Genomic DNA, 27,735 nt, shown 5'->3' on the forward strand with positions numbered 1-27,735 from the left:
TCGCTTCGCTTACCAGGAACCTCTGCTCTGGGACCCTCGTTTCGAAACAGTTTTCGTATATTGGACCCCAAAGATGAGCATGCAGGTTCGTATCTTTGCCCGCGTTGGCGTCAGCTAATCCTATTTATGTGCATAGATTACGGCAACAGCGAGCTTTGGGTGACAGCCCCGCCGGAGTCCTTGCACGGCAGAAGCGTTCAGCTCCCGGGGAGTCAGCCTGCTCCTTGAGTGGCGAGCGAGTGATGATAGGGAGGCGTGCAAGAGCTAGGTTGCATCGGGCAAACAGTGTGGGAAACATGGTCGGTACTACGTTTCAGAAGAGGAAGGTACGTTTGCTGCACAGTGGACTTGCTGATGAGAGGTCGGAGCATGGCGATGTTGGGTGGGCATGTGCATGGGCTATATTTACGCGGCTCTGGGTTGGCTGGGTAGAAGGAGCTTTTCTCAGCCTGACGGTCGCTCCCCTCATTCTTTCCTTTTGCTCGCGATTATTGTCGACTGAGATTTGAATAGGACAAAACATTGATTGCCCTTCATACACACCGAAGTTGGACAAGGAGATTCCGGCCCAGCAGTCGAACAGTCATCTAGCTCACGTTACGCGGATCCTCGACAGGGCTCAATAATGGCAACCGCTACACAAAGTCAAGCCCCGGGGTTCACATCCGCGACCGCCTCGAACTCTGTTACATCGATGCAAGAAACAATCCCAGCGCCGTCTTCATTGTCGGTATCTTCGTCCAGTAACTCGACGTCTTCGTCATCGTCATCAAGCAGACCGCCGCAAATCCACACCGTCAAGGCTGGATTGGGAGGCTTCAAATTCGATCCACCGGCGCTGGAAGATGTCAATGTTGGTGACACCGTCACGTTCGAGTTTTATCCACCAGACCATTCAGTCGCACGTGCAGAGTTTGGATCAGCCTGTGTGCCATATGAGTACACCGGCCCGGGCAAAACGGGCTTTTGGTCAGACACGCAATGGGTAAACGACGTCAACCACGTAGGTCTTCACCAAGTAGTTCAAGAACAACACTAACAAGACTAAGCTTCAATACTACAACGTCACTGTCAACTCGACCGAGCCCATCTTCTACTACTGCGCCGCACCCGAGTCCTGTACAGGTCAGCACATGGTCGGCGTGATCAACCCCAACGCCACACAGACCCTTCAAAAGCAGATCGACTCCGCAAAAGAAGCTTCCTACCAGCTCAGACCCGGCGACCCTATCCCTGCAGAAGCCACTGGCACTCTTCAAGCCTCTGCCACCGCCGCGCCAACCTCCACATCCGCCCCACACGGCCACACTTTCTCAGGCGGAGCCATCGCCGGCATTGTCGTCGGCGGTCTCGCCTTCCTCGCGATCTGCGCAGCACTTTTCTTCTACGTCGGTCGAGCGAAGAGCTTGAAAGAGGTTCTCAAACACCGCGAATCAACACTCAAGTCCCCCGCGCCTACGGATGGCCACTTTGCACACCCGCCGGGGTACGCTCCCGCGCCGTTCAGCCCGAATATGCAGCACGTGGAGGCGGGCATGGGCGGATCGTCGTTGCCAACTTACGGGCAGCATAATGCGACCGATAGTAATTACTATGGTGGATATCCGTCGCCGCAGCAGACGCAGGGGCAGACACAGTGAGTTCTCATCAACCACTTCTCGAGGCGCGATGCTTTTGCTGATGGTAATGCAGGATAGCGGAAGTCAAACATGAATTGGCGTCGCCGACGCCGGGACAGCAGTCGTTTTCGCATGAGCTGGAGGCGCCGCTTAAAGCGCCGAGGTGAGGGTTATCAACTCGGCATGTTTCTTACTTCTTTTTCTTATTCTTTGGGATACCCTTCTTTGGTCATTTTGGGCTGGCATAAGTACTGGAGGCGTGTCGGCGTGTGCCTAGGTTCAGCCCATGGTTATGGGTGGAGCGATATCAGCTGTCGAGGGACCTTGAACTACTAATTTTTCTGCATACGATCGAGCAGGACACGTACTCGGATAGTCTTCAGTGTAGTTGTGTGGAAGATGGGAAGGCCGACACATGATGTTCATGCCATGTACTTCGCCTCGGATCTACTGGTAAATTCTCTTGACAGGTGCGCGTGACTTCGCGTGCGTGACGCCATAGACGCGAGCACACCACTTGAGTCTCGTGCTCTCAACGCAACAGTTGTGTTAGTCTGAAAACTGTAGTGAGACAGAGAGTAGACGTGGGCACTCTATGTCTTACAGTAAGTCCATCAGCCGGAGCTGGACTTCGCAGTAGTGCGACCATTGAGTTCGTAGGGTTGGGGAGCCCTCGGATCTGGTATCTCAAGGACATTTTGCCCCCACCCTCATCCCGCTCGGGAGATAGCACGATTACCCTTATGTTTTTTCGGCACAGCTGAAGAAATTGCTGTTGTACTAAAGTCGTAAATTCGGCAGCCGAATGACAGCGAAGGTAATCAGTGCCTCGGCCCGCAAAACTGGAGACTCTCGGGTCCAAACCGGTGTCTGGACGCGTTTTGTGGACCCGTGAGGCCGTCCAGTCTAATTATTCTGAGCAACATCGAGGTAATCGTGCTACGTGATAAAGGCAAACATGGTGACCGACACATCCATGTCGGAACTGAGCCGAGAATGACGTGATCACAGAGATTTGAGGAGGTCTGCAGCCCCTGGTCAACTTGCCACGACTGCGCCGCCGAAAATTCCCTTCTACGGTCCAGGTCAAGCAAACTGTACGCTAGACGAAAGCGGAGCAGTCCAGGACAACCAGAAGGCACGGCACGTGCAGGATCTACATTGGCGGTGCGAATTTTCAGTGCTTGGGCAGCGACCCCACGTGGTATCCTATCGCACTGAGATTATGTCTCGGGTCCACTTGATCTCCCTGGCTTTTCTGGAGGATCTCCACGAAGGCCCCGCTGGACGTTGAAAAATGCGCTGATTCGATTAGCAAATGGAATTGTTTCGGATGTACTGGTCGCGCGGAGGCACATTTTTTCCGCGTAGGGCTGAGGAAGCTAGCCGGAAGCATCGGCCCACAGAGCAACCTCTGAAACGGAGACGGCTCCGTCATTCCTCGGGGGCTCCTGGTGCGGACGGCCGCGTGTTTTTTAGCAGCGGATTTGGGCACGTCAGGCGCACTGATATGCCACGGCTCGCAGCGTCTGGCTCTCGAGTGGATAGCCGTTGCGTTGCATGCACCGCACTCCCTCGCGCGCCCAATCACCGCCGGCCCTTCACCACGTGCAAGTCGTCCTAGAGGCTAGCGGCGCTCCTGACGCTCTCTGGACTATCCGGACGCATACACATTCACTCTTCAGTTGCTCGATGAAGCCTCGCCTTAGCTGTACTTGCCGTTGAGCAACGGCGGTGGTTCTGGGCGACGCACTTCGCTCCCGCCTCGGCAGGCGCGACCTGACCGCACCTCGCAGGCGCCATCGCAGCGTTCCCACCTGCCCCAGACGACGAAGGCGTTTAGTATGCTCAGTTCCAGTCCTAATCTCTCCTCCGCTCCAGCTTCGCCTGTTGCCACGTTCCAAAACCTGCGCAAGAGCCCCTATCATGCTGCGCGACGACGTCCATCCAGCACCTGTGCCCCTCCTCGTCCGCAGGTGAGCAGCGGCCCGACCGCAGCGCATTCGCAGCAGTCGCCAGTGCTCTCGTTTGCAAGATCGCCACGCCCCTTACACTCTCCCCGCCAGACGACAGCGACTCGCAAGTACGCGGATGCCGGTACGCAGTACTCCCCGGACGGCTATCCTCCCACCTACAGGCCACACCCGCCCCAGACCGCGCCCGCCGCGCCCAGCACCCAACTATCACAACCAACAGTACCGATAGAGCGGAGGGACTTCTCCGCCGAGGTCACCATTACGGAGCCCCCAGAGCCCAGCCTGCGGGTAGACCCGCAGCCAGCGGCCCCGGCGCAGAGCACTCAGCCCACCAGGGCAGCGTCAAGAGACAAAGAGAAGGCTCCAGCGCCCGTGCTGCAGACGCCCAGGCAGAGTGAGGCTGATGCTGCTCCCGCAGCGCAGTCGTCTCCCGCCAAACGGGCGCGGCCGCAGAGCGAAGACCTCAAGGTCATGCCACTGAAGTACGAGACGTGCGACGTAAAAGACCTGGGCGTCCTGGTATCCGACATGCTTATGGAGCTGGTGCGCTTGAACGATGACATGCCGTTGCGGGACGGGCAGCTCACACGGTTCCATTCAAGGTATGATAGCAAAGCACCACTGCCAAGAATCGAGACTGACAGTTTTCGCAGAGCACCGCCGGCCATCTCGGTCAAAGACTACCTCTTCCGCCTCATCGTCCACGCTACACTCTCGCCGCCCATCCTGCTATCCATGGTCTTCTACGTCGACAAGCTCTGCTCCATGTACCCCGCCTTCACCATCAGCAGCCTGACCGTACACCGTTTCCTAATAACAGCCGCCACCGTCGCCGCAAAAGGGCTCAGCGATAGCTTCTGGACGAATAGCTTATATGCGAAGGTGGGCGGCGTCAGCCTGCGGGAATTGGCGCTACTAGAGCTGGAATTTCTCAGAAAGCTGGATTGGCGGATCGTGCCGAAGCCAGAGGTCCTCGTCGATTACTACAGGGGTCTGGTGGAGAGAGGCGATGGTTACGTCATGGAGAGGGAGACAGACTCTGAGGTATCTTCAACCCCCGAGAGTTCAGCGGCATCATCGCGGATTGATGCGTTGGTTGCGAGCACGACCGGCTCCAGCGATTAATAGCATCGGTAATGATATCCTACGGTTTTCTTTCTTTGAAACGGCGGTCCCTCCGCTGCCACTGCATTTGATATCGTCATTTCACGGCAAACATGCCTCAGAAGACGCCATCAGGATGCCTTGGGTGTCAGGATAAGAAGGATGGCCTGATGAGTTGGCCGCCTCAACTGCAGGGCGAGGAGCAACGGTTATGAATGGTTACACATGTACCTGGAGAAAGGCACACTGCAAGTCTGTTCGGGTGCTTTGATACGAACGGGTCGGCCCTGTTTCCGGTTGGCCAAGGAGCAATGCACTTGGTATTACAACGGGTAAAGCATTCCTTGGAGGTTGGTGCATGTGCAGGGAAGCAAGTGCTCCGGCTTACGGGCATGTGGAATCCTAGGAGCGTACGTTGGCACCAGGGAAGGGCAGCGCGAAGCGTCTCGTGATTGGCTCGTAGGTTTTAATAGTATGATAATGAAATGCCCCGCGAAGGGTCGAAATTGGCTTCTTCTGGAATGGTGAATGGCTGGAGGCTAGCGGCGCCATTCGTGAGTGAACGTGGACAAATGATAATTGCCGTATCCGGACGATCCTAGTCGACGCACGCTTCGATGGACACATCGGATGCAAAGAGTGAGGCTAGCCATCTGCAATGTGTGGCTTTCTCCTGGTGCATCTCTCGATTATCGCAGCCGCAGAGACGGCGAGATCGATAGCGGTCAGGCGCAGACCACCATGTGCTCGAGACATGCAAGAACAGTCTCGGTGCTCTCTAGCGACTTGAAACCGTACCTCACTCCGAACTGTCCCCACCCCCACGTCCACTCAGACACCCGATACTCTTACGAAAGCGCGCGCTTGAGAGGTCGTGTGCTGCCCTTTGCGGAGAAGCCGTCGTCTGCTGCTCGAGCCGCTCAACACCGTACGGCTATCGCGCTGCGCTGGCCTGTCCTGGCTTGTCTCGTCTTGCTCGCGGCGGCAGCAGCGCAAGTATCATGAGAGTGAGTCGCGCTATTTCATGTCCCCGCCCCATAATGGCTGTCGCAGGCTCCTTCGCGGGCGGCGTGATGTGCCCTCCGCGCGTACCTGAGGTTGTGGTAGCCGCCCCATCCCACCCTGCCCGCGCAACGCGCTCGCGTGCTAACATGACGGACAGAAGCGCCAGTGTACATGAACGGCATGCCCACGATATGACTGACATGGGCCGATGGGAGCTTAGCCAGCGACCGCACGATAATTGGGGCGTCCAGTACCCCGAAGCACCTGTTGCGCCCTCCGCGTTTGCGTTCGCAGAGCAGCCCGCGCTGGTCGAAGGCCTGGGACAGCTGCAGCTCGGACGAGTCTCCAAGACGCGCACCAGCCCCGTGGCAACGCGCACCAGAGTCGCCCGCCATGGCTCCGATCCCCACGCCATGCGCCCCTCCAGCAGCGGCGGCGACGCAATGCTCCCGTACCGCCAGCTTGCCCCGCCGAAACGAGCTGGGTCGTACTCGCACCCCACGCCGCTCGAGGACTTCCGCCGCTCGAGACGGTGGCCTCCGAGCGGCCACCGGCAGGACGACGCGTTGGGACCGAAGGAGGCGGAGGACCTGATATGCGCTGGGGCGTCGACGTTCAAGGGCTATTGCGACGCGATTCCCAATACACCCGAGGGCTATGACCGCTTCTACGCGGTCATGGATTCGGAACACCAGAGCAGGACAGATCGGGGGCCGGTGCAGGCAGACGCTTACCGGTATATTTCCCTGAACCTGACGGGTGCTTTCGAGAGTCAATTCCCATGGCTTTCCCTAGAGCAGCCCTGCATGGCCTATGCATACGGCAAGAGTGCAGGAACGACGACGCTGAACTACTATGTCAGCAAGTCGGGTAGCAGTCACCCTCCGGTCAAGCCCACTGGCGAGGTGAAGCCACGGAAAATAAAGTTCCTCCAGATCCTGGACCGGTTACAGCATTTGGAAGTCGGCCTCGGGGAAGATGTCAGTCCAAGTTCCGTCTCGCCTTCATTGTGGTTCAAGTGACCTGACTTTGGTTGATAGGATCCGGACGAGATGTATAGGTACCTCTACAGCACGCTCATTGAAGATCCCGAGCGCTACAGTGACCACCCACATACGGACGTCCAGCAGCAGATGAACGATCTCATTGCTATTCTCAGTCACCCTTCATGGATAGATTTCTCTAATCCCAAGAACCAAGTAGTCGCTAAATTTTTCGACGCACCAGACCAGCTCAAGAAGCAGGAATTCTTCCACCAGCTGCTCCTCTCTGTGGAACTGTATCTTCGCATTCATTCTAAAAAGCACACGGACAAGTTCAAACGGAAACTCACGTTGCATCTTTCTCCTACTATTGCTTGGGATCTTGCGGTGGCACAGCGATGGATGGAGAACATGGAAATTACGAAGACACGGACGTCTGCCAATCAGAGCACATTCAGCTTCGAGCTCAAGAGTAAGAAGCGACAGAAAGATGCACTGAGGTTGTTTGCAGCGACGCTAAAGTGGCCAAACATGGACGAGATAGACTACGTGCTCGAGGAAAAGGATAAGATGGAGAAGCCGCCGGAAGACCGTTCAGCAGACGCAATGTCGTGGTTCTCTGGAATCATACTTCCTGGCCGAACGCTCCCGTGGCTCATCATGAACAGCCTAATCGACTGTGATCGCGACACGGGAGATTCGCTCAAATACCTGACGCACATGCATCAATCGTCTGGCTTTCAGTACCGCGCCAACACCTACTGGTCGGCACAGAGCATCGTAGGAAAGGTGCTCGGCGCCGCCCGCGGGGTCAAGCAAATCGCCGGCTGGGTTGGGCCCTGCATCTACACGCCCGATCTCAAGCGCACAGAATGCGTGCGTGTGCACCAACTTGCGTCGCCAGACCCGCGGCTCATCCCCGCAGACGTCGTGCACATGGACACTCGGACAAACCCCCTGGGAACCGTAGAAGAAAGCTATCCGATCGACGACTACGAGGTGCCCATGCCCGACCTCGACGACGTGACGGACCTCATCCGCATCGAGAAGCTCAGCTTCATGCCTGCGAAGGAGCAGCCGTCGTCCGCCCGGCAGGGCGCCGGCGGTCCGCTCGTGTTCGACGCGGGCATCTTCTTTGCGTGCGGCGGCGAGAGCTGGCCCATGAAGCTGCGCTACGACGTCGACTTCATCAGCGCGTTTCCGTGCCACCAGGGCCCGCATGGTACGTCTCCCTTCCGTTCCCCCCTCACGTTTCATTCTGCACAGCGAGACTTACTGATGAATGTGGTTAGTCCTCTTCTACGACTTCACCTACACCGCGATCAAAATCGACGACGGCCTCGTCGACATCCACGACTGGGGCCGCCAGTCCGGCCGCACGGCACGCTCGCGGCCGACATCGTCGCGCTCGTCGCCCGGGAAGAAAGCACTTGCCCTCACCACCGCGGCTGCCGAGCCCGCTCACATGCAGGTCAACAAAATCCTCGCGATCGAGGCGTTGGGGGTCTCCGACAACGAAGTCTTCGCGAGGGCGTGGTGCGCGCACCATGGACATAGCGCGATTGTGGCGAATATCAAGGAGACGTGCATGGCGTGCGCGATAAGGGAGGCGTACGCGGCGTGTGTGAGCGTTGTTATTTTCACCGAGGGGGGGAAGGAGACGGAGAGGGATGAGGGGATTTACATCTGAGGCTTGAGTGGAGGGAGAAGAGGGGAGATGACGAGGACGATACATTGCATCACACGCAGTATTTCTTTTGTTTGGGGAAATGGGGGTGGGAGGCGGAGGCGGAGTCTGGGCGTGCAGATGCACATGGAGTGGATTGAGCGGCGGAGTGGTTACGAGATACCGACTCATGACGTTTACGTAGCGATGAACGAAGTATGAATGTTATGACATTAGCTTCGCACGCAAGGATTGTGTGTTCTGCCCATTTATCTCTCTTTGTGTGGACGTCTGTCTGTGGGCGCGGACATTGTGGTGCGATAGATCTATAGTCAGTCCGTTTTAGAAGTTTACCGCGTCATGGTGCAAACACGCGTGCGGTCCAGGCCTGTACAGATCGACTAGGAGAGAGCGTTGTTGCAAGAGGTGAAGTTGCCAAGTGCACAAGCGTGATAACGACAAGGTGTTCCCCCTAGCTAACAATCTAAGAATACTTGTATAGTTATTCATTTGTATCAACGGTCACTGACCAGATGAATACTTGGTGGTGGTATGGGACTCAGGCATCTTTCAAAGATGTGAGCGGAAGGTACTGCAATGGTTCAAACAAGGTTTATATTGTACCGAGATGCAATGACCGCAGGGGCAAGGGCATTTTCAAACCAGCTTCTTCAAGTCGTTATCAATGTATAATCGCTCCTCGTCAGCAGGCGAGAAGAACGCCCCGAGTGCAAAACTATGCAAGGGACGAGACGGAGGGGAAACAAGAGTATCTCGTGGCGAGCCTAAACCCACGATATCGTCGTCCTCAACAAGACACTCACCAACCAAACAGCTCTTTGTAGGCCCGGAATCGTTTGCAGAAGGTAATGGTCGTATTACAAAGGGGACCCGCGCCCCGACCAGAGAGACTACATAGTCGCCTACTTTCGCAGCTGGTGGAAGTAGCATCAGAGTATACAGATGCCGGTGCTGCGGAGAAGAATCGTGTGACGCTAGTATATACCCGCGGGTTGCCCGCACCTGTGGACCGCGGCTCTTGGAAAATCTTTGTCTCAGACGTCTGGGGCCTGCGAAGCGCCATGGCCATGGTGAGAGAGATTTGTCTTCTTTCGTGGATGAAGAGGACGTGGTTGGCTTGAAAATGATCCGTTCCGGCTCAGGAATGGTAATGCCCTGTTTCAACATCAGGCCCAGCCGCCGATTGTCGATGACAGAAGATCTATCGAGCACAGTTTCGACAGCCATGCTTTCATCATCTGTCCAAACGAGAGTCTGACGAGATCTCTGAATCAAGTGCTCCAACACTACTCTTGAGCGTGATGGGTGGTACGAGAGGTTGCTTTTCCCTTCGTTCGACTTGGTCGACACTGGCTGTTCACATAAGCCAACGGGCCAGGTCAGTTTCTCTCTAATTGACAGACTGAGAGGCTTCCGATCACGCAGAGACATTGACTTAGCATGTATATTTAGCGGCAAATCATCCCAAGGAGTGGGCTGGAATTTGGAGCTCGAAGCATTCTTTCGCATGGTCTGATCTCTTTCCCACGATTCAAATTTCCATGGATATGTCTTCCACCGTTCCAGTATTCGAGTGTTCATCTTTTCGGTATCTGCACCACACTCTCGTCGAATTTGCTCGAAAGCAAGCTCGTCGTTACCGTGAAGCTGGAGCGTCGGAGAGACTTCGTGTACCTGTCCAATGATTATCCCGGAACATTGAAGATGGTCTTCATCTTTCAACCAGCGGTCGTTCATCTCAGATGATTCATGTTGCCTGCCTTGTCCTCCTCCTGCGTAGAGAGGAATGCAGCTTAAGATGTTTCGTGAAGTAGGCATCGTTTGGCGCCAGTCTGGTACCCAAGTGGGCCAGTCCCACTCAAGGCTTGCAACAGCGTAGCTGAGAACATCGAAGCTTCGCCCCGCATCAATTGTGTAGCGTGCAAAGTCCTCATATACCTGGCTTAAGGATTTCGAGTAGTCCACCGCGATTCTCGAATCATCCGGGTCGACGCCTGAAGAAATTCCAAGGAGTGCAAAAATCTTGTCTCTTGGATCGGTTGCTTCCAGGCGTCGCGACCGTGCCACCATGTCAAGAACATAGGTTCCACGTGTTTCTTGGTATCCAATGGCATTGTGCCACAAAGGAAGAAGATGTTCAAGTCCGCATGAACTAAGAAAAGCGCATCTAGTCAAGAACAATTCCGTCACATTCTCGTACAACTGCTTGTTCTCCAAGCTGAGTCCATACCTGTCGTTGACTCTCGGTTCCAGAAGTATGACCTTGCAAAAATCATCCCAGGACATGAAGCGTTGACCACATTGCATGGTGATATTTGCCGAGACGGCGATTTCTTGAACGACCCAGACCCTTCGGAACCTTTCAAACTCGTCAGCCTCAGGACTGGATGTAGTATGACACTTACCAAGGCCGGGTGAGCACGTCATTTTCGACGTCACCCAAATCTCCCCTGAAATGTAGTGCGTTGTGCTTGCCCTTGTCGCTTTCCTTGGCAGCGATCCGTTCCAAAAAGTTCCATGCTGAAAGTGACGTGTAACCTATTTCGTCACCGAGATAGACAACTGTCGCACTAGCTCTTTGGTATATCTTGCGCATATGTAGCACTTGATGATTGCGCTCGCGGATGTTTCGCTGGTCAATACACAACCCATCAGCCCAGACTACGATTTCAGTGCTATTCTGGCGAAGATGACGGAGTGCGGAATGTAGATTGACGCCGATGTGAAGTGCCTGTGTTGATGTCGCATCGCTGCTATTGCTGCACGTTCGCTGCGCAGCTTTGCCAAAAGTGACTTTTGCAAGCTGCTTTGCTTCTTCGCTATAAGCAAGAAGCGTGGACACTCGCATCGCTTCCAAATGCTTCCTTAAGTCCTCGCGCCTCTGCGTCGCACGTTCTTCGACATAATCATCGCTGATTTCTCTGTGGATTCGTATAGCTTCATCGCCAGGTTCTATGTATACCGGTTTCCTGAATACCTGCGGGCCCCAGAAATATGACAAAGCTATGAACTCCAACGGGTCCCCGTTCGAAGCCGTCATTGTCGATAGAGTAGTATGCGTAATGCTGAGATGCAAATCAGCATCTACCTCATCGGCCGGCTGTATTCTTAGTAGCCGGATCGAGTCCCTCTCTGTTAAAGGACGGTATATGTCAGAGTCCTTCTGGCTGGCGTCATATTTGATAATGGTGGTAATGAGTGCAGAACGTTCATCGTTGCGCAAGGATGGCAAGTACCCTTGGGTGGTTTCCATGATACTCTTTCGATATCGGAATGTCAAGAATTCGGGATGCAATAATCGTGCAAGGAAGTCGCCTATGTTCAGACCTTGTTCTAGATGTTGTTGAAATAAAGCAGCTACGGACGGGGCAGTGCTCCCTAGCGGCGCAGCATCGATACACGACCGATGCCCGAGGCAGAAGAATACGAGAACATGAGCGGATGGATAGCATTGTAGACACCAACCTTCTGCCAACAGCACAAGTCATGCTGAGACTGCCTTTCGATCAGTAGACCGGCGAAGGCATAGCTTGTGCTTGGTCTACATGTAGACGCAAGAGATGCGAGACAATCCTGGAGGCGCTGTCTGCTGAACGAAGTGAGGTGTAAGAGTGAGATGTAAGTGATGGGTTGTTCTGGCGCAGCGAACCTGCTATTCACAGCTGATGCGCACCTTCTGCGTGTCGGGGGCACTTGTCTTCAACATCTGCTTCGCACGGCATTCGATGCCAGCTCCTACCCTGGAGGTTCGCACAATCACGTGCTCAACGCCTCAGCCGCTCTAGACCGCATTCGGAATACCCGGGCTGTGACGACGCCGTGCTCTGGCGACCGCCGTGCAAGCCAGACAGTTATCGATAAGTTGTTTGCGCACCTGCTCGCATGTCGGTTTCCGTGGAACGGCTGGAAATACAGTATTTGATGCGCGCCGATTGATCGATCCCGCCTGCACTGCACCGTTCCCGTGCCCGGCTGCACATTACCTCCGGTTACCAGCTGTAGCTTCCGCCCTGGGCTTGTGCCTCGAACCCTCAACGCATTCTACAGTGCCTACGCTGCCTACATAATTTGCCCCGGTATCACGTTACTCGTGCGCTCACACCTCACGACGCCTTGCTCGCTCGCGCCGCTCACATGCCGCAATCGCCTTACCCATAAACCTTTCTGCATCTCTCTCGCGCACTGTCCGCACATCATACTATGGGCCGCTCCACGATCCCGCCCGCGCTCATCGAGCTCGCGAACCCTAGCAGCCCTGAAGCGCAGGTGCGTGCGCTGCGGAACCTGAAGAACGAGATTGTCGGCCACGAGCAGAGGAAGGAACTCGCGGTTGTGCATGGTGTGGTAAGGCCGCTTGCGGGGTTGCTGAGGACGGAGACGAGGAGGGGAGGGAAGAGGAGGAGGGGTGTTGCAAATGGGAGTGGGAGTGGGAGTGGGAGTGGGAGGGAAGAGGAGGCAGTGGAGTGGACGGGGGAGGATGAGTTGAGGTTCCAGGCTACACTTGTAGTGGGGAGTTTGGCGAATGGTGAGTCTGGTGTCGTACTTGGGAAAGTTGGAAAGGGCCAGAGTGCTGATTTTGGGGTGTATAGGTGGCCCGGCGTTCATCACGCCGCTGCTTGCGGGCGATGTGCTCCCGCCGCTCCTTGAGGCCCTGTCGCCGAGCGAATCCCCATCCAAGCTCCTCGTCACTACGCTGCGGACGCTCAACCAGATCGCAGATGCCGTCGCGCAGGAGAAGCCTTTCTGGGACTCGTCATCGCTGCTCTCGCTGTCGGTGACGCAGCAGATATATACGAAGTCTGTGGTGGAAAGCTTGGCGGAAGTGCTCGCGCAGACGGCGAGATCGCGCACGGTGTACCAGCAGATAGCCTCAGTGGCACAGCTTTTAGCGAAGACATGTCGGGAGGAGGGCCAGAAGAAGATGCTGCTTGATGCGGGTGTGCTGGATCTGCTGACGGCGAAGATGGTAGCCATTGCCGCCTCGGACGATCCGTCACGGAGACCGGAAAGCAGACACGCATATACCGAAGCACTGCCAAGGTCAAATCTGCCGGATATCCTAGAGGCGATATCTGCGATCATCAAGGACTCGCACTATAACACCGCGCGATTCGTTTACTCGCAGCATATTCAGAACCTTTTCGCATGGCCAAAGGGATCTTCAGGGACGTACGAGGGATACAGCGGGCCACAGGCGAATTCCTGGGACAAGCTGATTCCGAGGTTGCAGACGCTACAGAGTAAGTCGGATCCGTACACTAAGAGTTGGCCTGCATTAGGATCGTTCGCATCGTCTGCGGGCGAGGGCGGCAGTTATACGCGGTTACCCAGCATGGAGACGCTCCAGCCTTCATCGAGTAGGAACATCATCTCAGACGAGTCGGAGACGCCGCTCTTCACATGGCTCATGTTCGTCGCAAGAAGAGGGGAGGGGCGAGAACGCCTAGCTGCGTGCTGGCTTCTTGCTTTGCTGAAAAAATTCGGCGAGCGCTGGTCTCTGAGCGACCCCTCAAAACCCACGCGCGAACGCCACTTCTCCTACCTTGTCGTACCGCTGGTGGTCAAAATGATTGAAGAGGCAAACCCAAATGCAAGAGACGCGGAGAAGATGCACCTGCTCGATCCCGCCGACAGAGAGGAGATGAGGTTCGTTCTCGAGCGGTCGCCACTTGTACTCGCAGAGCTCATTGCGAGCAACAAGACACTGCAGAGTGCCGCGGTCGACGCAAAGATTCTACCCGTACTAGTGCAGATCCTGAAGAAGTCGTTCGATCCCATCACCACCTCAATAAAGCCGCTGTGGCAGCCGAGATCTTCAGCGCCTGCAGTCCGCGATCCCATGATTGATGCTGCATCATCGACGCTGGGCAGGCCGGGCCTAGGCGTTGATATCGTGCACGCGTATAAGTACAGGGAAAGCGCGCTGCTGGCATTGGCAGCGATCGCAGACTCGCAAGATGGGTTGCGCAAGCTAATCATCGAGATGGGTGGTGCACCGCTCATCATCGACTCTCTTGTCCCATTCACGAGCGAGTCGCAATCCGTGGGTGCAAAGTCGACGTCGGCCAAGGATGGTAATCCTGAAGCTGTGCTTGTTGCGGCTTGCAAGGTCACGAGGTCGCTTTCGAGGTCGGTGAGCGTGCTGCGGACGAGCTTGATAGACCATGGGATTGCACAGCCTGTTTTTGACCTGTTGACGCACCCGAAGATAAAGGTGCAGGTTGCTGCTACTGAGGTTATTACGAATCTGGTTCTGGAGGTCTCTCCGATGCGGACAGTACGTTGCTCGAACGATTATCCACGTTGCGGACTCGTTGCTAAATGATACAGGAGATCATCGAAGCGGGTGCACTAGAGACACTCTGTGAGCATTGCCGCTCAGCCAACTTCGACCTCAGATACGGTAGCCTGTGGGCCCTCAAGCATCTGTGCCTTGGTCTCCCAACGCACATGAGGAAAAAGTGCTTGGATACCTTGGGTGTAGGCTGGCTGAAGCAGGTGCTCAACGGCGAGCCTTCGTCGAAAGCAGCATCCTCAGCACCTCTCGGCATGGGCACGCCGAACGCAGCAGGTGAACAAGTCGACATTCTCAACGCAGTTGATGATCCTCACATGGACGTCGACGACGAACCGTCATCTTCAGAAGATGAAGACACCATGACCGACAGCATCCCCTCACTTCGTCGGCACCAGCGTCCAGGCTCGCGCTACACCAGCGCAACAAACATCCGCGACCGCCTCCAGCAAATCAAGAGTGACGAGCAAGATGCAAATATTAGCAACGAACGCGACGACGTCCGCATCCAAGAGCAAGCCCTCGATTTCGTCCGCAACTTCATCACCGAAGAAAAGGCCTCTGGCGACATGATCGACCACCTCCTCAACGAATTCAACCGCACCGAGTTCTTCGAGCTCCTCGATTCGAAACTGCGCCCCAAAACCACAGGCGCCCCTTCCACAACCTCTCAGCCCGCACAATCAAGCAGCGGCACCTCAGCACCCAGCTACTGGTCCCCCTCGTCCTCCCGCCTCCCTTCCTTCTCCACAACCCAGCCCCAGCCCCCAGCCCAACCAAACTGGGCCGCCTACCCTGCGACCGACCTCATAATCGCGACCCTCTACATTCTCGTGCACCTCGCCAACGGGCGCCCCTCGCACCGCTCCCTCCTCATCTCCCAAACACTCCTCATGACGCACATCCTGCCCCTCCTGACCCACCCCCGGCGCGACGTACGCCTGCCATGCGCGTGGTTCATAAACAACCTTGTCTGGGAAGAAGACAGCAGTGATGCGGGCCCGACGCGGGAGCGCGCTATGCAGTTGCGGAATCTGGGATTTGAAGAAGGCGCACGGGGCTTGGGGAGGGATATCGATCTCGACGTGAGGGAGAGGGCGAAGACGGCGGTAGAGCAGCTGGGCAAGTTGCTTGGGAGTGGGAGCGCAGGGCCGAGCGGCTATGGCAGTCCCGGGCATTTTGGGGAAGGGGGCGGGTTAGGCGGATTGAGGGGGCTAGGCGGGCAGCAGAGGGGGAGTTGGAGCAGGGAGTAGCATTTCTCGACGGAGAGCGTATGAGCAGGGGAGTTTGTGGGAGGGTTGTTGGCTTTGTTCGTGTGTATGATTTGCGATGCATGTACGATTTCACCATGCATGAAGAGTGTATGGCTTTGGTTCTATTTTGTAGAAACAACACAATGCGCTAGCCATGCCGTTTTTTTTCCTTTCACCAATGCTAGAGATCACCAAGGTCACGCAAAAAGTCACCAGAGAGTTGCTTACTTGGATATCGAGTGGAGCGCGCGACCCCGACTTGATGCCTGGCTGGGGCCGAACCAGGCCAAACCCTTGATACAAGCCCCGCATCCGGGCACAGCCGCAGAAACAGCTGCCACTTCACACTCGCTAGATTGTCACGCAGTATCACAGCACAGGAAACACGTTTGGAAAGAACATCATCTCCATTTTGCACATCTTGGTTTGTTTGTCGCACCCAACTTTTCAGTCGTCTATCTGCACACAAGCAAGCGCTCTACAGCACAGCACAGCACAGCACAGCAAGGATATAGTAGTCTATCCAGAAAGGAAAAAAGAGTCGAACGGGGAAAAATCCACTCTCGATCAAGTATTATCCTGCCCGCTGTGCCAGCGTGCGCAGGTCGAACCAAACTCCTTCGATGCAAAGCCGCGTCCAACCCCGCAGCCCGTCGCCGTGATCAGGATCGTAACATCGTGTCGGAGCTTCACTCGTTGTCGCTATCGGCGCCAATCTGCATCTTAGCGGTCTTGCCAGCAGTCGGCTTCGCGACGGGGGCGGACATCTTGACGGGCGCAGTGCCGAGGCCGTTGCGATTGCGGAAGAAAAGGACGCCCTTGCCCTCGCCCTGAGCACCTTCGCTGGGCTCGACCCAGTGGCACCAGCGTGCGCTCTTCCACATGGCCTGGAGGAAGCCCAGAGAGCCACCCTCGGTATCGGAACGGTAGTGGCGGCCCATAACCTTCTTTATGGCATCGGTGGCCTCGTCGGCGTGGTAGAAGGGGATCGTGGAGACGTAGTGGTGGAGAACGTGGGTCTCGATGATGCCGTGCAGGAGCGTGCGGCCAACGAAGCCGAACTCGCGGTCAATGGTGGCAGCGGCGCCACGGGTGTAGGTCCAGGTCTGAGCGTCGTAGTGAGGAAGAGTAGGGTCGGTGTGCTGGAGGAAGGTGATGGCAACTATGTCTCGTTAGTGACGAATTCTTGCAACACTGTAATTGCGTGGACTTACCAAGCCAGTGGTTCACCCAGAGGTACGGCATGATGTACCAGACGAAAAGGTTCGAGAATCCGAAAGTCTTGCCGATGTACCAGAGAGTTCCGATGACGACGGCGAGACCGACGTCGCTAGCGAGGATCAAGTGCTCGTCCTTCTTCTCGTACAGAGGGCTGGCAGGGTTGAAGTGGTTGACGCCGCCGAAGAAACCGTTCTTCTTGCCCTTGCCCTTGCCCTCGTGCTGCCTCTCGTGGTAGTTGTGGCCGGTGACGTTGGCAATGAGGTACATGGGCCAGCCGCCGAGCTGCTGCAACACCGAGTGGATAAGCGTCGCAATCGGAGTCTCCTCAGTCAGCTCGTGGAGCTCGTGGGCAAACTTGCCGACGCGCGAAGCATACTGCTCCCTCGTCTTAGGAACAAAAACCATGTCGCGCTCCATGTGGCCGGTGGCCTTGTGGTGCTTGCCGTGGGAGATCTTCCAGGAGAAGTAGGGCACAAGAAGAGCAGTGTGGGCGATGAAGCCTACCGTGTCGTTCAGCACCTTGGAGGGCGAGAAGGACTGGTGGCCGCACTCGTGGGCCATGACCCAGAGACCGGTTCCGAACAAGCCCTGGATCACAGTGTAGCCAGCCCACAGGGCAGCCCTGAGAGGCTTGGACGCAATGGTCTCGGGGGTCACGTAGTTGTGGAAGAGGTAGAAAGTGGCGGCCAGGCAGGCGATGTCGCGGGCAACGTAGCCAAGACCACGGAGGCCGGAGCGCTCGAAGCAGTGCTTGGGAATGGCATCGCGGATGTCCTTGATGGTGTAGTCGGGAATCTGGAATTCGTTGCCGTAGCCGTCAAGCAGCGTCCCGCGCGTGTTCTTGACGTTGACATTGTCGTCGGAGCCAAGCGAGGAGAGCGACGTGTTGGAGGCCGATCCAGTCGGCGAGTCGAAAGGCGAGGCACTCGCAGAGGGCGCCGACGAGGAAATGGCCGAGTCGGTGGTGATGTTCCGCTTGAGGACGGGGTTCTGAGGGCGGGCGGTGGTGGCCATGGTGTAGTGACGGGAGCGAGGACTAGCCCGGGAGAATTATTGGGTGTCAATGGGCGGTGGGGGGTGGAGGAAGCAACGAAACAGTGGTCGCGGGTGTTGTTGAGAGGCGGGCTGCTGTTGGGAACAAGGCAGCACAAGTACACACACCACGCTGCCGGCAGACACAGGATGGAGGGGCGTTGAGCGAGCGGGAGGGCAGTCAGGAGCGCTACCGGTGCAGGCGGCACGGTTTTATAAGTGCAGCATGCAGGCGGTCAAGGTCAATTTTTCTTGGGACCCTGAGCTGCCCTTTGCACCGTAGTGCGGGTCGTCGCAGCCGTTCGAGAACCGGCAACATTCACGGCGCGCGGTACCTGGCTAGGCCTACAGGCCAGCCACTCGCAGCAGCTCGCGCCCCTGCACCGCGCTCGCTCTGACATCGGCGAAGGCCTCTTTGGCTGCGTCTCAGCTTCGATCATCGCCACCGCGGTGGGTTCTGCGTCAAGCACTGACGGTCAGACATGCTGGAGGCCCGCCGAGGCGAGCGACGGCGGCGCCAGAGGGAACAAACCGGAGCCCCCTCGCTAACGCTTTCGACGCACCGCAGCATTCCCACCTCTGCAGCCCTCCAGCCTCTGGGCTCCTCTGTTGATCTCCCCTCCGCCGCCTTGGCGACCAGAACCCATGCAGCAGACCGCCATTTTGCGCCCACACTCACGCGCCTGTCACGCTAACCAGCTCCCCAAACCTGCCCGTCGCCTCGCTCCTCCGAGTTAGCCCCTCCCCGTGCATGCCGCGCAACAACAGCTGCTCCACACCGCGCCCATCCAGGAGCCCTAGAGGCGGAGCTCTAGCATCAGCGGCACAGCTGCTGCTGCGCTGTGGGTTGCGCAATGGCTCCCGCAACAGCTCGAGATGGAAAATCGGGATGAAACGCAGGGACGCCGATCGCTGGCTCTGCGGGCCCTTGCGAGTTCGGAACGTCTTTCGCCACGCTGCACCCTGATTCGCTTCCCCGTGCCGAGGCTCAGCCGCGCTCCCCAGTTGGTCCAACTGCTGGCCAACGTGGGGAACACCTGTTGATATCTGGAATCCAACGCATGCGCTTTGCTTCGTGTAGCTCCCACTATTCGCATACCGATCATACTCCGTGATTGCCATAGAATGGGCTGGAGGCATACCCGCCATACCATCTGCTATTGGAAATGCCCCGGTCCGATTCGCCGGGAAGAGTCTGCTAGAACGTTGTTTGCAAACTGCCCAACATGTGTAGCTCTCAGATACGTTATCGCCACAACCAGATGACGTCCTCGTCTCAACCGCAACACAATCACATGTTGGCGTTCATCGCTGGAATGGCGTTGGTTCACATGCCTCACACTAGACCAAACATGCAGATAATCAGAGGCTCTGGTCTCAGCTCTGTCCACGACGCCAGGCTAGCCTACAGTTGGCGTGGAGTTGTAGAAAACCCAACGCACGAAGAGGTACGTCTGGAGGCCAGTTCACGTCCGACTTCTCTGTCACGTTATGTGTATATCCAAATACTCCAGGGCACTTCGACTTGTCACCTTGTTCGCTTCCACCAAAGGTGATGACGGTCATGCAACCAAGGTAAGACCAGCCCAAGTAGCGGAACCACTTTGAACGCGACCAAGGCTTCTCTCTTGAATGAACATTATCGCGTTTGTGTGTTAAAGCGCATTCGAACACAGCAGTCTTGTTATGGCGACCCTTCATCAATCGATCAAAGCCTGCACCAAAGCTACGGGTGCCAAGACGCCTTCTCCAGCACTAGTTGGAGACCCTGATAAGTCGTGGAAACACCTTCCCCGCAAACCTCGACTTGCTACCACTCCGTCTCACGTCTCACCAAACAGATATCACAAATTCGACCATCATTGGCGCGTGCATCCGCACAAGCACCCTCTCCATCTCAAAGTGGCGCCTTATCTAGCAGTCATTCGCAACTACATGATCAATGATTCAATAACATTCACTGTATCCACGCTTTCCGCTAACCAGCAAGCGTTTCCGACTAACACCAAAGTCCAACGTACAAGCTCCCCCTAACATTAGCTTGTGTCGCGGTGCTTGCTTCTCCGCGACTGAAAGCCGATTGCTACGACTTTGAAAATCTTGATTGCCTTGGCAGGTGGGGTTCAAGATGCCGACTCTTGCGGTGGACAACTTCAACATTGTGTGCGCTTGTCTTGGCGGATTCATCACCCTCTTTGGCCTTGTCTCGTACCTGCTCAAGGAAAAATTCTATCTGTCTGAAGCTCGTATGTTGGTCAAATTGGTAGTTGATATTGCAACTGACAAAACCCAGTGATATCCCTTATCGCTGGTGTCATCTTCTCTCCCAATGCTGCCAATCTGTTGAAGCCTGAGCAATATGCTCTACACGACGAGGAGGTCTTGAACACGATTACGCTTTACTTTTCCCGTCTGGTCCTCGGAGTCCAGGTTGTACTCGCAGGAGTGCAATTACCGAGCAAGTATTTGAAAACGGAATGGAAGAGCTTGGCTCTTCTTTTGGGCCCTGGCATGGCAGTCATGTGGCTGGTAACAAGCCTTCTGATCTATGCACTGGTCCCGTAAGTCCCAATGTATAATCTTATATATGCAGAAAGTGTGATGCTGATACCTTCTCAGCCATATCCACTTCGTTGAAGCTCTCGCAGTTGGTGCTTGCGTCACTCCTACAGATCCTGTCCTCTCCAACTCCATCGTCAAGGGCAAATTCGCAGACAAAAGCATTCCTAAGGAGTTGCAGAAGATCATTGTAGCCGAATCGGGCGCCAATGATGGCTTGGGCTATCCCTTCCTGTTCCTTCCGCTCTACATCATCCAGCATACTGGCGTAGGCTCTGATCACAACATCGGTAACGCTATAGGCGCCTGGTTTGGCGAGACATGGGGCTATACCATATTGCTCAGTATTGTATATGGCGCCGCAGTAGGTTGGATCGCGAAGGAGCTCCTTCATTGGGCAGAGGAACGTCACTATGTGGACAGAGAGAGTTTCCTCGTGTTCGCTATTACTCTCGCGGTAAGTTTCTAGCCCTGCAGTACTGGAGCTTGTCAATAGAACATGCATTCTCAATTGTCGTGATAACGGATTTGCGTGGTACGGATGCTAATATCTGCAGCTTTTCTTGGTCGGAACAATGGGTATGGTAGGATCTGACGATATCCTCGCGTGTTTCATCGCCGGTAATACATTCACCTGGGAGTAAGTCGCAGTCTTTTATACGCGCTCCTCTCATGTCCCGCAACACGCTGACAATTCTGAAGCGATTGGTTTCGGCTTGAAACAATGGACGACAGTTTCCAACCTACTATTGACATGTTACTCAACGTGTCAGTCTTTATCTGGTTCGGTAAGCAGTGAGACTTCCCTTGTTGCATCTTCTGTTGACCTTCTACAGGCGCTGTGTGTCCGTGGAAGGAATTCTACACCAACGATGTCATTCCCATCTACCGGCTCGTGCCTCTCGGCATCCTCGTCTTGCTCCTTCGCCGGCCACCTATCGTTTTCGCGATGCATAAAAGCATTCACCAGATTGAAGAGAAGCGCCAGGCCTTGTACGTCGGCTTCTTTGGCCCGATCGGAGTCAGCGCCATATTCTACCTCTACATCACACTTGACTTTCTGCGCAAGAACGTTACCGTAGATGGAGAGCCAAGATCCGATGCTGTGTACCTAATGGAGGTGACGAAGATAGTCGTTTGGTTCCTTGTCATCTGCAGTGTGGTATGAATCTCGTTCCAGCTGCTTTCGGTATACCTGACCACCATAGATCATCCACGGCTTGACGATCCCCATGTCCAAATTTGGACTGTGGCTACCAAGATCCATCTCCCGAGCTGTCTCCTCAGCAAGAGCAGAAAGCCCAGAGCCTTTCCACATCAGCGAAAACCCGGAAGATGCTGAAGAAATTAACGAAGGGCTTCGACGCCGTGCGGGGGCGGGTTCCAGTACAGCTGCCAACATCCTGCCTCGCAGTGTGTATCGTATCGGGAGGACTATCATTCGCTCCGACAACTCTTCACGGTCGCATTCGCGCGGAAACTCACAGGCCCCACTCCCGCTGTCTAACGCGCCAACGATATCCTCGAACGATCTCAGCAATGAAACTTCTAAGCAAGACCCTACCAGCAGCAACACCCACGTCAATACTTCACAGCCGATTCAGCTCAACCAGAGGGCTATTCGGTTCCCAGATGAAGTCAATCCGCCACAGGCCGCTTAACTCTTCAGAGGGCGCCTCCTCGAATTGAGCATTCGAGGTTGTGGGCTGTCATCCTGAGAGCAATGCCACAAGCTCGCAATTCGGCCCAGCCACCGTTACAAACACATCTCTGTAGCCTCGCCGCTCAACTCAGCGCACATTATACCGATTCTCAAACGAGAGAGCACTAGCAAGACAGCATTTGGACGGGTTCTAGACGCATGTTGCATTTTTACGTACCAGCAGCGTAGGATCCCGAAAATCAAGCACAAATACCGTGTCTCATAGTAAAATGAATTGTTCTGCTCATCAACTTCACCTAAACCAATATCCAGCACCCCGTATCTCTGCACCTCCCTCCCTGACTATACCATGCTCCTCACGCCCTTCTCCCCCTTTTCCCTCTCCGCAATCTCCTCCACATCCACCACCTCCCCCTTTGCCGCCTTCCTCTCCAACTCCTCCCTCTTCACCCCACACCTCGCCTCATACGCCCCTTTCCCCCTGTTACACCTCGTATCCCACAGCACGTTCTCGCCTGCGCAGCTCGCACCCACCAACTCCACCACCAGCACGAGCACGAGCAGCCCTGTGACCGTCCCCACCAGGTCGAGCGAGTTCAAGTGCGCAGCGGGCAAGCAGAGGATAGCGACGGCGCACAGGATGCGGATGAGGAGGCGCTTGTTCTTGAAGAGGCGCTGGTTGGGTATGGATTTGTGCTGGTGGGCGTGGGCGATGACGGCCATGCAGAGCAGCGCGATGCCGGTGCCGCCGCAGTAGAACCAGCGCAGGCCGACCGAGATGTGTTCTTCGCTGCGGGGGATGAAGGTCTCGTAGAGGGAGTCGAGGGGCGAGTCCGGGGCGTCGTGGGCGCGGACGAGCACGGCGAGGGCCGAGGAGGAGAGCACAAAGGCCATTATGAAGGGGAGGTGGATCGAGAACCATGTCATCGCTGGAGCGGGGGAGGTTAGCTAGTCATCGCTGGCGAGGAAAAGGAATGCGTACCAGACCACACGCTCCGCCTGATAGCATGCGTGTGCAGATTGAAACTGTCAATCTCAAAGTAGATCCAGTTGAACGTAAACGCCTGGATCAGCCCCATCACCGCCTTCCCGAAGAACGCATTGATGCCGAACTCCACAGAACTCTGGTACAGCAGGCCCAACACACAGCTGCCAAACACCAGCGTGACGAACGCGCCCGTCCGCTCGATGCGGTGCTCGATGTTGGCCCCGGGGAAGAACTCAAACTGCGACTTCGTCCAGGCTAGTGCGCGCGGGAATCGGGATGCCCAGATCTGCGGGCGCTGCACGAGGATCATGATGGAGAAGCCGAGGGTGTCGAGGGCGAGGGCGGGCCAGATGAGGGCTTGCCGGGCGGGCTCTTCGACGTGGATGCTGCCGATCCAGAGGGCGGCGGGGAAGGTGATGAGGAGGGCGTTGGCGAGCATGCAGGCTCGTACCATGGGAATGGCGTAGGCGTACCAGAGGAAGCTAGCTGCGACGAAAAGACGGGCGGCGAGATAGAAAGCCACCAGCGGCGTGTAGGTGTGCTCGAAGGCGGAGGCCATGTTTGTCGTGAAGCCAAGCAGACAGGTGAGGATGAAGAGCACGGAGCAGCGCCTTAGTATATCGTCGCAATCGAACCAGGATATGAGGAGGGAGATGTCGGACCAGAATTTCCAGCCCATGATGAAGGTGATTGTGAAACGGAGGAGGGACTCGCCCGTCGCGTGCTCGGCGGCCTGGTCGCCCGTGATAGCGATGATGCCGACGTAGAACAGGTCGATGAAGAGCTCGTAGCTCGCGACTTCCTGCGCCTCTTTGGCGCGCCAGAGCAGCCCTTTGTGGAAATACTGCCGGACAATGGGCTTCTGGTAGAACCGCATCGTGGTGCCCAGCTTCCGCTCCGCATCCCACGTCTCCTTGTCGAACATCTCCGAGTTCATTGACGCAGCGCTGGAATTTGTGGGACTGTCTTTCGTCCGGAGGTGCGCGGAGTATCCATACTTTGAGAAGTTCGCATCCAGCTGTACGGCGTGTGAAGATACCATGTGCAGCTCCCTGGATAGGGCATCGAGCTCGCGAATGACACGCTCAAATTCCTCCGTTATCTCGGGGTGGTCTTCCTTGAGGCGCTGGTGTCGATCCGTGTGGTGCTGGTGGGTATGACGGAGGGCATCGATGTGCTCGGGCGAGCCATGGATGACGAGGTCAATATCTTCCTCCTTTTCTGTCGCGGAGAGCGTTTTACGGAGATGGTTGGCTTCTTCCGGCGAGCCTGCGACGTGCACCTTCTTGCCATCAGGCCGGAGAATTTGTCGGAGCCTCTTGCCGGTGTGGTGGAAATGGTGATGTTGATGTTCGTGGTTGCCAGTTGCCGGTGTTGCTGCCCCTGTCGACGCGCCGTCGACCAATGTTTGTGGCGTGGAAGCCATGGTATCTCTTTCGTTGCTCTTTATGTAGCCGCAGACGAGCAAGTCGCAAGCTTCATGTATCCGAGGGTGACTCCGCGCTTAATCTTCGATACGATAGTGAAGGGGGGCTGTACCTTTCCGCGTCGTAAGCACGACGCTGTGTCTTGTCGGTGGCAACCCTCACCACGTCCGCCTTCTCCGACCAGAATTTAAGGTCTCCGAAGGTCCCAAACCCCAGCGCCGCGCATCTCGCTTCGCTCCGTCAAACAAAGGGTGGCTTCCTCCTACACAGCTTAGCGCTGGTTCTAATAAATGTGATTGGCTGAACCACGCCGCCGGTCATCTGAATCAGCAATGCACAGCATGTCAGCAATCCGTAATGGCTTAGTGTCGGGCCCAAACACTTTCATCCTCGTCCCTGCGTCGCTATATTACCAGTGCGCATCTCACACAGCATAGGAGCGCGGACGGAGCATACCATACCTACGTGACGTAGACCGATCTCGCGCGAGTTGACCGACCTTCGGAAAAAAAGGAGAGGAGTGACCAGCGACACAAATACAAGGCCTACGTACACAGATCCTTTGCAGTCGTAATATGAAGGGCCAGTTGCCTACACTATGCGCCAAGCGAAAGCCAGAGCGGATATGGTGTTTGATAAATTGTAGCGTACCTGTGGTAGGTGCAGCCAGCGCAGCCGAGTCACTGCCAATCTTCGGATATGATTGCAGTTCCTTGTCTCTGCTACAAGATCCGAAGCTATTGTCTAGATCCCACTTGCTCTTCAGATCAATTCGTTCGAGATCGCCTCCACACGCGGATCGCTCGGGACAACTCACTGGTACTGAAGGGTGAAGCCGGGCACGCCTTCATTTGAGAAGAACATAACAAAGATTCGAATGGCATGCTTTCCAGATTGTTTCCACGAATCACGAATTGGCAGCCTTGTAAGGTAGTAGATAAAGATGTCATTTGGACTGCAACTGCTGCCCAATAGCAAACAGAAGTGTTGCAAGTAGTCTAGCTGGTTCAAGTTTGCATAGCTTAGCTTGTTCAAGTTCACGTCGACTATCTGTGGAAGTTAGAGTCGAAAGAGTACCAAACAATTGTTGAGTCTCCGCGAGCTTTTGAGTTGCGGCAAAACGTAATATAGGAATCCTGTGGGCGAAAAGGACTAATACATGGATAACAATGGCACAGCAATTGATGTAAAGCATTGGTATTTAGACTTCGGATACATGCGTTCTTTCTGATCGGTTCGCACGTCACCTAGGCAGCAACCGTTTTGCACGCGCTATTCAAGATTAAGCGATTTGAGGGATGCTTTTCTGTTGAGGTGCTAGCTATGAGAGGCGCACGCACAATACAAGTAACGACTCAAGCATAGGAGTCGTTCATTCTCGCGTCTTGTAGCTTCGAAATTTCCGAGTTACTACTCCTTAGAATGCCTACTGGGTGCGTCCCTTCAGTGATGACAGCATATGGTGAAGATCTTGGTGCACTTACTTTAATTGATCATTTGAGCCACATCAGATCATGCGTAGCATTGGGTCGTGAGGCTGCTGGCATGGAACTGTGGCGGCGGCGAGAGTGGTGCCTGTGCAGGGCTCGCAGCCTCATAGGTGCCCAGCCATCGACTTTAGAGCGGGGAAATTATACGTGCGGAGTGACGTCTGGAACTTAGTATAAGTTCCGAATGCTTCACATGCACTCTATTTGTTCGCTCCGCATGGCCGATCGCTGGAGGGAACGACAGATCTCAACAACCGACCTCTCGTCGAGTCACTCTATCCACAGTACTTCTGCCTGCAAAGCAAAAAGGTCGCCCATCGGTCACGAGATCTTACCTCTCATTATTCGAAGTTGCGGAAGATGTCGCAAACGTCATCGGGAATCGCCTTACAACAACTCCAGGCTCCTGATTGGTAAATCAATGTCAATCCAAGTCCTCCTCTGCCCATATCACAACCTGGCTCAAAGCCAGCTCCCAGTATCTTGTCATGGCTTCTCGAAGCCTCGAGTTGGACCAAACACATACTAATTCAAGCAATAAGGTCATTCAATAAAGTCACAGTCATTCTCAGCCTTGCACTCGCCATCGCATTTGGCGTGGTAGGTTGGTTTGGGATCAGAGACTCTCAGAGTCGCATCATGGACGGCATCGAAAGATTTCCTGGAGTACTGTCAAGACAACACGGTAGCGTTAGCAAATCGAGTTTATGGTTGCATCTACTGACGTGCACAGGATCATCTGACAGGAGAACAGCTACAGGACTGCGAGAAAGCGATCTCACGTGGACTTCGAAAACCACCGGTGTCCGGGTTCTCGTCTGAGGCCATGTCACCTTTCGGCCTCATCGCAGCCGTCTGTGTCTCTGTACTGCAGTGTCTGTACCGATATTTCCGTCCCAGACTCGCTCGTCGAACCTTTCCAGACTTGCTCGTCGAACCTTTCCAGACTCGCTCGTCGAACCTTTCCAGACTCAGAATCCTTCGCTTCAAACCACAGGACGTAGACTGCGGCGAACCATGAAAGATCGCGGTCACGAATCGACCCTGTTTGTCTTTAGGACATCAGGGAGGAGGGAGAGCACAGAATGAATCGAAGTCGATGTGTCTCATGTACTTTCAGAGCATCACTCAATGCGTTGAGCTAGATGACCATACAGTATAGTACAGCAATTGGAGGAATGTGGAAACTGGGGATAGCAAATCACGGTCGAGATATCTCGCCCCAAAACCTGCAGACATGCTGACAATCGCTTGTGCAGGGCGCGATGGTCACAAAACGTATTCAGATCCAGCCCAAGCACTTCCTCCCTTCTCATCCCACATCTGCTCGCTCCCGGCCTACCGTTACACAGCCTGCACCTCGCCGCCATCCTTCATCCAAAGACGGGCATCTACTTTCCATTTGCATGTCTTGTATTGCACGTTCCCGCTCC

The 27,735-nt window shown here is 55.4% G+C and overlaps 9 protein-coding genes across 9 annotated transcripts; 5 read left to right on the forward strand and 4 right to left on the reverse strand.

The window, feature by feature from the left end:
- Positions 1–625: 625 nt before the first annotated feature.
- CC84DRAFT_1214284 (uncharacterized protein) lies at positions 626–1,786 on the forward strand (the record flags this gene model as incomplete). The annotated part of the gene is made up of 3 exons (XM_018182615.1): positions 626–1,003; positions 1,050–1,636; positions 1,693–1,786. 3 exons carry the CDS (start codon positions 626–628, stop codon positions 1,784–1,786), a joined length of 1,059 nt encoding a protein of 352 aa, XP_018041384.1.
- Positions 1,787–3,139: 1,353 nt separating this feature from the next.
- On the reverse strand, positions 3,140–3,777 carry CC84DRAFT_516399 (uncharacterized protein). Its single transcript, XM_018186572.1, has one exon. The coding sequence runs from the start codon at positions 3,620–3,622 to the stop codon at positions 3,221–3,223; it is 402 nt and encodes a 133-aa protein (XP_018041385.1). The 5' UTR covers positions 3,623–3,777; the 3' UTR covers positions 3,140–3,220.
- Positions 3,778–4,030: 253 nt separating this feature from the next.
- CC84DRAFT_1081694 (cyclin-domain-containing protein) lies at positions 4,031–4,720 on the forward strand (the record flags this gene model as incomplete). The annotated part of the gene is made up of 2 exons (XM_018173939.1): positions 4,031–4,197; positions 4,249–4,720. Coding segments are annotated over 2 exons (639 nt in total), but the record flags the coding sequence as incomplete, so codon positions are not given.
- A 774-nt stretch (positions 4,721–5,494) lies between these two features.
- On the forward strand, positions 5,495–8,590 carry CC84DRAFT_516690 (uncharacterized protein). Its single transcript, XM_018186573.1, has 4 exons — positions 5,495–5,802; positions 5,862–6,684; positions 6,745–7,909; positions 7,980–8,590. Exons 2-4 carry the CDS (start codon positions 5,896–5,898, stop codon positions 8,375–8,377), a joined length of 2,352 nt encoding a protein of 783 aa, XP_018041387.1. The 5' UTR covers positions 5,495–5,802; positions 5,862–5,895; the 3' UTR covers positions 8,378–8,590.
- A 1-nt stretch (position 8,591) lies between these two features.
- On the reverse strand, positions 8,592–11,065 carry CC84DRAFT_502368 (uncharacterized protein). Its single transcript, XM_018186565.1, has one exon. It carries the CDS (start codon positions 10,799–10,801, stop codon positions 9,011–9,013), a length of 1,791 nt encoding a protein of 596 aa, XP_018041388.1. The 5' UTR covers positions 10,802–11,065; the 3' UTR covers positions 8,592–9,010.
- A 1,509-nt stretch (positions 11,066–12,574) lies between these two features.
- On the forward strand, positions 12,575–15,922 carry CC84DRAFT_1081305 (ARM repeat-containing protein; the record flags this gene model as incomplete). The annotated part of the gene is made up of 3 exons (XM_018173926.1): positions 12,575–12,899; positions 12,964–14,651; positions 14,705–15,922. 3 exons carry the CDS (start codon positions 12,575–12,577, stop codon positions 15,920–15,922), a joined length of 3,231 nt encoding a protein of 1,076 aa, XP_018041389.1.
- A 500-nt stretch (positions 15,923–16,422) lies between these two features.
- Positions 16,423–18,287, reverse strand: CC84DRAFT_515498 (uncharacterized protein). The gene is made up of 2 exons (XM_018186569.1): positions 17,137–18,287; positions 16,423–17,084 (listed from the first exon to the last, which is right to left on the reverse strand). Exons 1-2 carry the CDS (start codon positions 18,155–18,157, stop codon positions 16,612–16,614), a joined length of 1,494 nt encoding a protein of 497 aa, XP_018041390.1. The 5' UTR covers positions 18,158–18,287; the 3' UTR covers positions 16,423–16,611.
- A 1,648-nt stretch (positions 18,288–19,935) lies between these two features.
- CC84DRAFT_516317 (uncharacterized protein) lies at positions 19,936–22,567 on the forward strand. Its single transcript, XM_018186571.1, has 7 exons — positions 19,936–20,421; positions 20,469–20,736; positions 20,795–21,191; positions 21,292–21,374; positions 21,437–21,522; positions 21,571–21,896; positions 21,943–22,567. The coding sequence occupies exons 1-7, from the start codon at positions 20,304–20,306 to the stop codon at positions 22,393–22,395; spliced, it is 1,731 nt and encodes a 576-aa protein (XP_018041391.1). The 5' UTR covers positions 19,936–20,303; the 3' UTR covers positions 22,396–22,567.
- A 172-nt stretch (positions 22,568–22,739) lies between these two features.
- CC84DRAFT_1256732 (uncharacterized protein) lies at positions 22,740–24,811 on the reverse strand (the record flags this gene model as incomplete). The annotated part of the gene is made up of 2 exons (XM_018184651.1): positions 22,740–23,326; positions 23,380–24,811. The coding sequence occupies 2 exons, from the start codon at positions 24,809–24,811 to the stop codon at positions 22,740–22,742; spliced, it is 2,019 nt and encodes a 672-aa protein (XP_018041392.1).
- Positions 24,812–27,735: the final 2,924 nt, after the last annotated feature.

This window comes from Paraphaeosphaeria sporulosa (genome assembly GCF_001642045.1).
Source record: "Paraphaeosphaeria sporulosa strain AP3s5-JAC2a unplaced genomic scaffold CC84scaffold_2, whole genome shotgun sequence".
NCBI lineage: Eukaryota > Fungi > Ascomycota > Dothideomycetes > Pleosporales > Didymosphaeriaceae > Paraphaeosphaeria > Paraphaeosphaeria sporulosa.